Source organism: Excalfactoria chinensis, chromosome 6 (genome assembly GCF_039878825.1).
Source record: "Excalfactoria chinensis isolate bCotChi1 chromosome 6, bCotChi1.hap2, whole genome shotgun sequence".
NCBI classification, from domain to species: Eukaryota; Metazoa; Chordata; class Aves; order Galliformes; family Phasianidae; genus Excalfactoria; species Excalfactoria chinensis.
The window spans coordinates 31,220,195-31,233,119 of NC_092830.1; the positions used below are offsets into that span (position 1 = coordinate 31,220,195).

A 12,925-nucleotide genomic window follows, 5' to 3' on the forward strand; every position below is an offset into this window, starting at 1 on the left:
AATTAAAAGATGTGCTGACTTTATGTTAGCTATCAAATTTAGAAGCTTTTTTATCAATATCCAGAAGTTCATTGGAAGGTATTGACAATCCAGTGATCTTTTTGCCAAAATTCTTTATGGACTAAATGTTACAAATACAAAATTATTGGAGCAAGAGAGAACACATGTGCCCTTGTTGGGAACTGCAGAAGTTTAAATGGCTGTGATTTGTTTTTTTTCCGCTGTGTCCTTGAAACTGCAAAGTAGTGGTGTTTCTTTGAGTGATTCACTATAGAAATACTTGATTTTATTAAACAGATCTTTTGACACCTGCAAACCTAGTTCCCGAAGCCAGTCACACTCTCTGCCTAGCTATGATTCCTTTGTACCTGGAAATAACTCAGAGTTTACAAACCAGGGATGAAGCATAAATAGATATCAATTTTCATCATAGTTAGCCCTGTTTTTCTATCTACTGAATGTGGACATGCAGTGGATGTTTGTTGAGTCAGCAGTGTGTATGTAGACTGTTATGGATGATTGTAGTGGAACTTATCCCAAACTAATGGAGACAATAAGATTTTATAGACTTAACCATAGCACTGTAGGTGTGCATCCTCTTTTGACTTTAAACATGGATGACTGTTTCCTGTCATCCTAGAAGAGTTTGGTTTTCCTCTCTTTTTGTGGGTTGTTTTTTCTTTTCCCCGAGTTTAAGTGTATTTTTATTACTCTGATACCGTAATATATAAACATTTTCAGATCATTATATTACAAATACTTTTTTTTTTCTTTTTCTTTCTTTTTTTTTCTTTTTGTAATTGCAGTTGTTTCTTATCCTTACTGCTGGTAGCTGCCGTCGTTTGGAAAATCAAACAAACCTGTTGGGCTTCTCGACGGAGAGAGGTATTAATAATTTTAAGATTATTCTCGTGTCTTATCTTCCAGAATATATTGAGAGCTTTGATGAACAATCATGTTCACACTTTCCCTGTATGCACGATTTAAGTATTCCTCTGAACTTTGTTTTCCTTTATCTTCTGCGCTGAAAATGAAGAAAATATTATTTCTTCCTCTTGTCAGAAATTACAGACATAGCAGAAGTAGATTGCAGAGAGCTGAATTTTCATTATGGTGGAGTGTACTCTCAAATAGTCTCAAAATGGCAGTTCAAAAGCATTGATGGGTTGACTGAACAAAGGGGATTGTAGTGTGTCATCTCAAACTTCTCTGGGAAGTTATCTGGCACTGTTACTTTGCTGTGTTATTATCAAAGGTCATAGAAACATATATTAGGAAACAACCCTCTCTTCAAAGTGTTTTTACTTACTTTACTTTTTTTTTTTTTTTTAATTGCTCATTGTCTTTTTATTTGTCTTTTTTAATCCTAAGCAAAATTCTGCATCTATTGACATCAGTAGCTTTTTTCTTTTTTCATAGCACGATATGTATTTTTACATTAAAAAGTATTTTATAGTGTCAAATGTCCTAGCAGTTTTGGAAGAATTGGACCAAATATTTATTATTACCTGTTCAACAAATGATTAAACTTCAATGAGATTGAATTCTGGTTATGTTAGGTGTATATGACAAGATTGAGCTTATATTCAGACACTGATTATTTTTCCCTGCAAAGCTTCCAATCTAGATGATTTTTAGAAAAAAAGTAATTGTTTCATGGCAATGTAGTCTAGATTTGAAAAGAGAAAAAAGGAAAAAAAAAAAAAAAAAGTGTGTTTATATATTTTTTTCCTTATATTCTCCTATTATAAATGTTTAAATATGTTTTCTTTGGTTGGGTTTGATTGTTGATCTGCAGTGAATTTATGTACACTTACAGTTTTCCTTCACTGAAATTGTAATGTGCTGATGCCCAGGCTTAGCTCTGAACTGGTGCTACATAGAAAGACATATGCAATAGTAGTTACTTGAATGAGGTTTGTTTTTTGTTTTTTTTTTTTTCTTAAATTGAGATGAATATTATAAATCATGTTCTGTGTCATGAGGCAACTGCTCTTCTATTTGTTATTACAGGGAAAATACAGATAAAAGTTACTTTAAATTACAGTATTCAATTCAACTTATTAATATTTCATTGAAATTTGTCTCAATACTTGTGTTATTAATAGTTCTGCGCAATTTGTTTCCCACATTTATCAGGTTGTTTTTATGGCACATTAAAGAACAAATACAAGCATATGATATTACAGATTAAGGGACTCTATTCTGATTTTTATGTTTAGTCTCATAGATTTTTAGTGTTTTTAATTTAGTCTGTAAGTTTCGTTCTATAAATAACAGATCCACGTAGAAATTTTTTTAGTGTTTTTTGTGTTATTATTGTAATATCATAACAATTATTTCTATGTCTTTATGAAAGCTCATACAAGTTGACTGATAAGTACACTGTAAATATGAATCAGCTTCTTTAGGAGAGCTAAGAAGAAAGAAATACAACTGGATTAAAATTCTCAGAGGTCCATGCTTGAGTGCTGATCCTTGCTTCTCCTTAAGTACTGCTAGAGAAACTTAGTTGTCTCTCATTCAGAAATGTTATCTGGATAATACTACTTTTAAGTCCTACTTTTAAAGCCCACCATTCTAGTCTGATGGGTTTTCCATCTATTTTAGTCCATTATTGTTAACCTCAATCTGTTTTCAGCAAGAGAAGTGGAAATTTATTGTTCATGTGTTCTGTTAGTACAAGTTTTATCAGGATGTTGAAAGTATCAAATAATTTAAGTTTTCTTAGATTTCTAGATGTAGATGAAAATTCATATCTTTTTCATGGTTGGTTTTAAAGCTTGCCTAAACTGGGTCATTTTTGGTTCTAAACTGAATGGCATCAGGCCAAAGTAAGCAAAGAGTGAGTGCCATTTTATAATGGGGGTTGTCTTCATTTTCCTGTTAGTAAAGAAATTTCATCTTCAGTTCCTTTCCTAATTGATCTTTTGAGCAGAGATTTAGATTCTACTGATCCAGTCACTGCCAAAATCTTACTAAGTAGTTCACTTGAACTATCCTATTACATGTGTTCATGTACATGTAAGACATGATATATATGTATATGCAAATAAATCTAAATAATTATGTCTTCCAAAAAACTTAAATTGATCTTTGTTAATACTGAAATTGAACTTTCCTTTCTCTGTATCTATTGGTCTTTCCATTTCACTCATTGAAATCATTTTTTCCATTGGCTGTGTACTTGAGTTTCTTGTACTTCTAAGCAGAAGAACATGAACAACCTCCTGCCTGGTATCGATTGACATCTTCCCCTACCCATCCCTCCCATGGATCAGTGACATCTAAAAAAAAAAAAAAACCAACAAATTAGGGATAGTGTTTTTAAAGAAGTAGGGTACTGGAATATTGCACAGCTGAGAGTGTTTGATCCTTGGAAGGTATAATAGTGAATTTTATCAGATTACTTCCTTAGCATTATTCTTACAGCACTATCTTTCATCAGGAACAAACTGAAGGAGTTTGGAATGTCCTTATGGGTACCAAACTCAAATTCCTACTTACAAAGCAGGAAAACATTTTTAAGCAAACCTGGAAATTCATGTCGAATTTGCAGAAGGTGGGATATATATGCTTGTCAATTAAAGTAAAGGAGTTCCTAAGAATTTTAAGCTTGAAAACAGTAAAGCATTTTTAGCACAGTCTGTACTTTCTGCATGATATATATATATATGTATATGTATATATATAAAATATATGCTCTAGGTTTTTCTCTCATCCTCTTTTTTCCTTCAAAGACACACTACCTTTCTACCAGTACCTTTCTGTGAAATTTCATTAGTTAGTTCACTGGATGAAGAGGTGAGACCTATCACTTCCTCCCCAAAATGATTTGTTAGACTTCTTGCATTCTATACTCAGAGTTCACCCAAGGGACCACACACAAAGTTTCAATCTGTCTCTGTTTTCCTTTTTCACACAGACACAAAAGTTATATTACCCAGATCTACCAATGGATAAAATTGAAGAGAATATAATTTGATGTCTCTGTATGTTTCTTATTTAAAATGTTTCTGTGGTTTTACATCAAGAATGGTTGAAGATGAATCTGTTCATGGGTCGTTGTACAGAAATCTTGACAGGTTACCTACCATTTTTGTAGTGGCTCAAATGTTTTGTCCCTTGAGCAGCTTTTTCTGAAGGGCACCACAATGTAGATGAATTTGGCATCTAAAATGATTTCTCATTAACAGCATATCAAACTTCTCTTTTGCTTGCAAAAAGTCTACATTAATGTCACTAATACAACTCATACAGATAGGATTATAAAGCACACATCTTCTAGCTGAGGTATTTTGGCAAATATTCATCTTTCGTAAGGTAAAGCAGCTGCTGATCAAATACACTGTGAACTCAGCCAGATGCTTTGGGGATTTATTGCCGTTAATCCATAGGCGTGCAATGGAAGATATAAATACAGATGTCCTATTCCTCCCCCTACACAAACACACACAAAATGCACTTATAGGCCAACACATCCTGTGCCAATATGTATATTTGTGTATGTTGGGTCAATCTATTATTTAAAATGCAATTTTATGTTTCTAAATGAAACATAAAATTTTCAAAACACTGTCGTAGTTACACAAGAGAAAGAGCTTATATATTTAAAAGCACATCTTAGAATCTTATTTGCCCATGTAATACTCTGGAACTCTCTTGAAAAACAAGAAAGTAATGCATGATTGCACATTTGTGTAAAAATGTTTGAAAGCATGGTATTATATATATATAAAGTGCTTGGCTAACTTTAAAGGTTAATGTCATTCCTTTATTGGAATTTTCATATTTATATATAGCATTTCATTATACAGTTAGCTGTGCAGCATTTTCATGTCTGAGAGAATAGCATATACAAGCATAAAAACATGGAGTTAGAGAGAATGCATGCTTTGCATGGTGTGTGGATTCTACACAACTTATTGCTTCATTTTATTAAATAAGATTGTTTGTTTTTTAAAAAAATAAACTTTCTAGCCTTAATTCTAACATCAAGGTGGTTTTATTCTTTTGAATATTCAAAGATTGTTAGAACACAAATGATGCTGAAAGAGTCCACTTCTTAACAATTTATGTAATGGCTCTAAGCTCATTTCTATGGTAACCCAGTAAAACCAGGAAAGTTTGGTTATGTTGATAGTTCTGATGAATGTGGACATTATGTGAATTCCAGCTAAAGCAGTTTTACTTTAAATTGTTAGGACACTTGCATTTTTAAATTATGCCTTTTAGAAAATACAATAATGGCATTTCATGTATTTAATGTTGCTTATGGAATGCAACATGTTTAGTTTAGGAATAATGCTGTATGTAGAATATGGTACAGAACATGAAGAAAAGGAGGCTTAGTTCTGTGTGTAGATGTCTATGGGATTATATACTTTTCATTTCAAAGTTAACCTCTCAGATCACTTTTCCTTTTTGGTATCTTCTTGTCTGTTGCTTAGCAAATATCTTACACATCTTTATGTACTTACTCATAGACTGTGAGTAATCTTTCTGAAGTCAAAGGAGCTATTCATAGGACTAGAACCTCAACTTGTTATATTGCTCATGCTCTTCTGAAATCAATAAAGCTATGACTGCTTATTTCAACTGAAGACAACTAGGTCATTTATTTTAGTCTGACTTTCTGCTTCCTTTCCTACCTAAAATTTAGGTTCTTCTCTGAATGAACCTTTCAAGTGATATGCCTAGTTAGTTGGCACTAGATCTTGTCTCATTACTATAAAACACGTCTCTAAACAGCTCATCCCACCCAGATTCTGCAGCGTTCATTCTTACACTTTGATTTTTTTGGGGGAGACTGGTTGTTTAAAGGATCCGATGAGTCAAATCTCCTTTACTGAGAGTTAATCTTCAGTTTTTTAAAACTGAGGTTATAGTAATAGTACTGTTACTTCACAAAAATAAGTATTATCTAATTAATTTCTATGCTAGTACTTCTCATCATGTTTATTCTCTTTATATTAAAATATGAAATGGTACTAGCAGCAGACTATTATGCTGGAAAGGTTTCTTTTGGGGGTGAGTTAAATAATGTTGATCTAATACAGATATCTAAAAAACTATACAGTGCTAACAGTTTTTCATGAATAACTAATTCATAAGACTTGGGTCTGAGACTGAAGGGCTCATCTGCATGGAATGAATATGCTTTAAGGTAAAAATTAGTGATATGGTTTCCTATGCAGATCTTCCCTTCCATAAGTTTCAGTTTCATCTTCGTGTCATCCTTCCAAAGAAGAACTAAGGAACAGTACTTTGTACTACACTTACTATTTCATTTTTTAGAAGTCGTATGGATGTCTCATTTTCTTATGTATCATAGTACCAAATACTTTAGTAGGATGATTTTATTTATTTATGTTTAACTTAATAATGAGAAAAATGGTGGTAGTAGAGTGTTAGATTTTGTGTTCTTTCCTGGTGACCATGCTTGGAGCAGAAACAAAGACAAATAATCAATTCAAGGATGTTTACCTGATCTATGAAAATCTGTTCCTCCTCATAGTTGCATGTGGACTTATTTTCTTAAATTAAGTACATGAGACTTTTTTTTCAACAAGCAGATGTAAAGGAAATCCTGTTGTGCTTGTAGATAAGGCAAACAGTTTTAGCTGAGATGAGGCATTTCTGACAGCTTCCTACAGATCAGTTTCTTTATCCCACAAAAATTGAGAGAGTAGATAAGATAACAGATGATAGGTTTATTACAAGGAAAACTGTGTGCTGCTTCTTAAAAAAAAAAAAAAAAAAAAAAAAAAAAGAAAAGAAAGAAAGAAAGAAAACTGTAAACTAGATAGGAGTTTTATATTATAGCTAGTATGACTGGAAGAAGAAAATTGTTTGCTCTGCTTAATGCATAATAATGGAAGTTCCTTCTTTATGTTTGCATGGTGTAGTTAGCCTGAAGGTCCTAAGAGGTGGTAATCAAAATAAATTAATTTCATTATTTATAATTCTTGTATATAGAATGAAGTTTGCATATAGTTACTAGTGATGATAGCAGCACTTTAAAATTAATAATTATGGTTTTCAGTTCAGAAGAAACTATGTTACGAGTTCAGATTTCTAAAGATTAGAATAAAATGCTGCTGTAGATGACGTGTGTGTGCATATGCTGTACTACATTAATTCCTACTATCTAACAGACCTGGTTAAATCTTACCAGTGATGAGGTTAAATTTTCAAGCTAACAGGAAGAAAAAAATAATGTTATTTAAGAGCAAGCGAGGCCTGAACAAAGTGAAGAGCTTGGCAGAGCTGAAATTGTTGTTGAGCTCTATGGTCAGAGAAGTTTCTATGGGACTAGTTGTCAACATGAGAGCATTAGGAGATTTTACAGCAAAATACCTGTCAGCAAAAAGCAGTAGACAGAGAGAGAGGCAGTCTGCAATGGGGCTCTGAGAAGAATCCAGGAGAGCTTCTTTTGAATTTCTGAGATGAAAAGTTATCTGGAGTCATTTCCACAGCATAAAGGAAACAAAGAGGGTAGCACCAAAATAGATGACTCTTTTTTTTTTTTTCTCCTAAGCAAAACAAAAGAGCAGGTGTTGAATGTTGGTCCAAAGGTCCAAAGCAGCAAGACTCTTCTGTACATTTGTATTTCCTCTGTTTGTTGTTTCTTGCTTTTTCTTTTGTTGTTGTTCTCCATTGAATCACAAACAGTGCTCTATAGGAAAGGAGCGGATTTAGGAGCAAATACCAGAAATGCTTGGAAACTTGGAAGAACTCTGCTATGAGCAGAGTGAAGAAGTTCGAAAGTTTGAATTAAGGGAAATGCAAAAGATCCTTTGGCATAAGAAACGTGAAGGAGAAAAGAAAATGGGATTGCCTTTCCTTCAAAGAGCAGGGAGACAACTCCAAATCCAAACCCAGGAGAGATATGGCATTACTCTCTCACTCTGCTCTTCCTTTGTACCTGAAGTTTTGTTTATTTCTAGTTAAATCTTAAGTGTTTTTCTAAAGGTTATGTCAATTCATGATAACAGTGCTTCTGATTGCTAATGTGTGGCCTCCCCTATAGATAGTTGATGCTGATATTATTAGTGTTCTTTCATAAAGCACATCTCTTCAACAAACTTCCAGCTTCTCCATGCTGGTACATGCAATATGCTGTTTTTTGTTTGTTTGTTTGTTTTCAGATATTTTTTTAGATAAATTTTCGTATATGCACAATTAAATGGTTGTGAAGAGAGATTAATATCATACTTCACTTTTTTTTTTCTTTTCTTTTTTTTTTTTTTCTCCCAAAATGTTTGCATTTTGTACCCATCATGGATAGTATGTGCCTTCTAGAATAAATGCATTGGCCTTTCCTTTCTTACAATTACTGCTGGTAGTATGCACAATTATTCTTTCTTTAGTGTCTTCAAAGCATCTTTTAAGTTTTTACTTATATAATAGTTCTCTGCTAAGATCGAGCTTTAATGCATTTCAGTGCAAAAGGAATGCAGTAATCAGTAGAACCAGGAATTAGTTTTAACTTTACCAGGGTATTTTTTTAGTGTCTGTGCTATTAAACGGTTTACTATCTTAGCAGATTCTCTTCATGGTTGTGAATGTCAGTATGGCTGCTATCCCAAACTCTGTGAGGAAATTCTGTGTTTTTTTGTACATGTTTGTTTATACAAATATTATACAAACATTCCTTGGTGTCATTGCTGGGAGCAAACCATGGCCATGCAGTTCATCTGGCTTCTTTCTCTGGGTTAGAGGAAAAACCAAGTAGGCACATGATGACAAGATCAGCATATATGTCCTTATTTATTGAGATATCTGTTATTAGAAACACTGGAACCATAGGCTGAAAAGAAATATCTTCAGAGGAAACCGTGGGTGTACAGCACAGTCCACAAAAATGTAGAACAGTTGTTCTTTCTGAAGAATATAACGATGCAGTATCCTTCCTGCAGCTATAGTTTTTACTACTCCAACTGTTTGCAAACAATAGTTGAGAAATAGCGTAACCTAGTATAAACTAAGCTCATTATGCTTATTTTCAAGAGATAATTAATAATTAACATACAACCTTTGGCTTTCCTTTCATCTTTCAAGTATTGACAGAAGTCACACAAAAACATACTATGTGTGGAAAGAATGCTTTGAAATGCAAAATTTAATTAAAATTAATGCAATGTTATTTTAGGACAGTTGTATGGTAGCAGAAGTTCTATAGGGAATATGAATATTTGAACAGATCATTATTTTTCATCCGTGCTGTTCAATTTATGCACAAGTCATTTCGGGAAAATAGAATACGTTTCATTTTTTTCAGTTGGTATTTGTTGGATTGAGTGCAACATTACAGCCAGTTAAATTGTAATATCAGTAAATTACTCTAGACTGCTTTACCAATCAATTAAACCACATGAAATTAATAAAAATGAAACCTCGATAAACCTTGTAGGTTGAGCTTTTTTTGGTGCTCTGTGCTCCACATACATTTTGACTCCAAGTTAATTAGACTTACCATCTCTAAATAGCTGTAGCTTGTTAGCCTTATGTATTTGTGCAGCTACAGTCAAAAATACTCCTGTAAACAGAAAAGGAGGCATGTCCCATGCAGGAGAAATTTAGGTTTCAAAGACTGTTTGTTTAATGGTTATATGGGTTCCCTTGTGCAAATTGCTTCACTGCTGAGGCAATCTGTTTCTTTACCTGTAGAAATGAGCAAGTTGTACAGGTCTTTTTTATATGCTTGCCATTACCCATGCCATTGATCTTATTTGGGGAGCTTATTTGCATGTCTGTTTTGCTTTATTTTCCAATAATCCTATTTGTACCTAGGGATCTTATTTAGGAATTTGTCTGTTCAGGCAGGAAAAATAAGTGAATTGAACACTGAATGGCTTACTTAATTGTTATCATGGTGCACTACTGATAATCAGAGGTACAGACATGTACTAAAGTACAGTCTGTTAGATTCAGTGTTATATTTACTGTAAGTGTAAATATTTAAAAAATAATAATAAAATATGAATCTCTTTTGTTTCATATTCAGATTAATCAAAAGAAATCATCCATTTCTTATGATTGTATGAGTATGATAATAATAAATGATACTTATAATACTCTTTACTATGATTGTTTGCCTTCGCAAAGTTAGAGCAAAATATTTCCAGAATAGAGATGAGGACACATTTCAGAAATGTTGTACCAAGTTATGTGACCTGAGAGCATCAGACTCACCACATTTTGGCTTAATACTTTAACTGTATCTATTAGTAATATTCCTGAACTTGTTCTCTTTTTCTTTCCCATTCTGATGGAAATGAAATATTCACTGTTAATGTTGTTAATGACTAAATCACCCAGGTATGAAATGTTCAAACTTCACCTCTAGTTAGAACATCCAGTATATGGTAAGCTCATGGAATGCAGTGATCATAAATCACTTTGGTAGAAAGGGAGGAAAATGGGAGTCAGAGAATTATGAACAACAAATTTCCCAAAACATCACTGAACAAGATTGGAAGCCAGTGCTTTTTTCGGGAACAAAATCACATGAAAAACATGTGCTGGGTCCTTTAGAAAGAAGGAGAAAACATCTCACGTTTGTACAGCATCGTAAGTGATTAACAGTCTGTCACATAAGAGCTGTGGAGTGGGTGCAAAGCTGGTCAGAAAAGCATACTTAGATATTCACTGTCAGTAAAATGAGTCATTGGCTGCAGGTTAACCTCGGTTATTTGTCAGAGCTCTAGAAGTTGTCAGTGTTTTTATTAATGACCTGAGTTACACAGTTGGTGAACATATCTATTAAATTTGCAGATCCAATAAGGTAGGTCACAAGAGTACTGTAGGCAGCGTTAGAGCTTAAAATAATCTTTACAAATTGGAGAGAATATCTGTATTGGTGAATGCAAGCTTTTTTTTTTTTTATCTGGTAGAAATAATAATCTTCACAAAAACAGCGTGAAGAAAAAGCTGACTGTGCTACAATTCAATAGAACTGATCGATGGCTTAGAAAGGTTCACAAACTAAGTACGAGTCAGCAGCAACCTGGTTACAGAAAAGGAGTATATTACTGATGGTAGATTATATCATCTCTAAGACACTGAGTGTTAATGTAACCCTAACTGGAGCACTGTGTCCGGTTCTGACGTTCAAGTTCAGAAAGGTACTGGAAACAGGAAAGGTAGAAAGCATTTGTGGAAGGATAGCAACTGGAAGGTATGGGTATCTATAGTTGCGTAGTGCAGAGAGTACAAAGGAGTGAAAATAGTCTTGAATGTAGAGAGTGGAGTGATGCATTTGTCATATCTATTGTAGAGAGGACAAGAAGTGAGGTGGTTGTGTTGCAGCAATGAGTGTTCAGGTGACACAAAGAATTTGCAATGACACAAAGTTTGTAATGATAGTGTGGCATTGGAATTGATTGCCTTAGAGATCCCAGAGATTCTGTCACTGGAAGATTTTAAGATAAGGTATGACAGGAATTACATGTCAGACCTGTCTTTGGAGAGTGGTTGAAGTCTTCTTTAACTGTATGACCTTATGATTAAGAACAGTGGTGTTTTTATTTAGTGTGCTTGTTATTAGGTGATATGAATTTCCAGCAGCATACATCTAATTTCATAAACTTTCTCTTCCTTTAATTGAAGTAATCTCAAATTTATGAAAGGAATTTGGATTTTCTTTTTCAGTACTGAGCATGATTTAAAGAGATCCCTGAAAGAGAATGGCTTCCAGACACTGAAAGTACTGCTGCAATAGCACCTGCACTTCCTCATTAAAGACGATTTTAAAATGTGCACAAATTTGATGTTTACACTTTCATTGCAAAACCGTGTCCCAAATGATAGTAAATACAAGTAATTAGCCGTAAGTTCCGTTGTTTATCCTTTGAGAAGACTTTTAAGTGGCAGCATTCTTCTTCTTTAATCTCTAATGCATAAATGTAGTCTTTGATGTTATTGATGTTGCATATCTTGGTTAAAAATTTCAATATCTCAGAAAATTAAGGTCAAAACTAGCCCCTTATGTTTTGCACTGCTTATGTTTGTGTCCAACTTGCATTTTTTGGTTTCATGATTTGAACAGGACAAATTGTTCTGGATCTGACCGCCCACCCATCATGTCATGATACTGGCTTCTGTGTAAGAGTGGCAAGCAAAGCAAGGTGGCTTATTTGGGATTAAAACTGAAAACCCTGCACAGACCAGAAATTGAGGAGTTGGTTTTATTTTTACTATTTTTTTCTGTAATATATCTTTTTATAATCATTCTGGTTCTCCATCTGCTGAACCAGTTTCACAGGTCTTTAAAATGCATTTGCATATTTTTTTACAACAGCGCACGTATAGAATACTTATCAGAAGTAGTAACTACTGCATCTTTGTGAGCTCTGCATTCCTATAACCGATGGCAGAAGATTTATCTATCTTGCAGATGGACATTGTATTATATTTACACTGCTTTCAGATTGGTTTCCATGCTGACCTGAAGCTGAAGTAATTTAAATATATTTCCTTCACATAGCGAGTACTTTGCATCAAACTTTGGCTTTCCTTATCTCTCCAGTCATTGATACATTTTATGTAAAAACGTACAATTTGAGGGAAACGTACAATTTCAGAGGGAGAACCCAACTGAAATGAATATGATATTGTTTAGGACATCTGTGCTATTGAAATACAGTGTTGGGGACATCATCAGTATTTGAATATGTAATTATTTTTTCCATGTTCTTTCTGCCTAAAAACTGGGTGTTTTGAGGAGAAAATTTGGATCAAGCACAGTCTGATCTGAGCTGCATTATAGCCTGATTAAGTTGTGTGGAATTGTTTTACCTCTTGAAGTAACAAATGAATAAAATACTTAAAATTTGCTGTTTATGTATATATTTACTTTTGTATGTCTACTTACAAGGAAATTGCTAATTGAAGTTAATATAATAGTGTAGACACTTATTTC

The 12,925-nt window shown here is 33.6% G+C and overlaps 1 protein-coding gene across 6 annotated transcripts in view; it reads left to right on the forward strand.

Annotated features, from left to right (window-relative positions):
- Positions 1-12,925, forward strand: part of ATRNL1 (attractin like 1) — a 403,630-nt gene that overhangs the window by 208,758 nt on the left and 181,947 nt on the right. For 3 of the 6 annotated variants that reach the window (XM_072339810.1, XM_072339814.1, XM_072339811.1), the window contains exon 26: positions 807-885. The exons of the other annotated variants lie outside the window; for them this stretch is intronic. In XM_072339810.1, the coding sequence (XP_072195911.1) occupies positions 807-885 (79 nt within the window). The remainder of the gene's footprint in view (positions 1-806; positions 886-12,925) is intronic. 6 annotated transcript variants of the gene reach the window in all.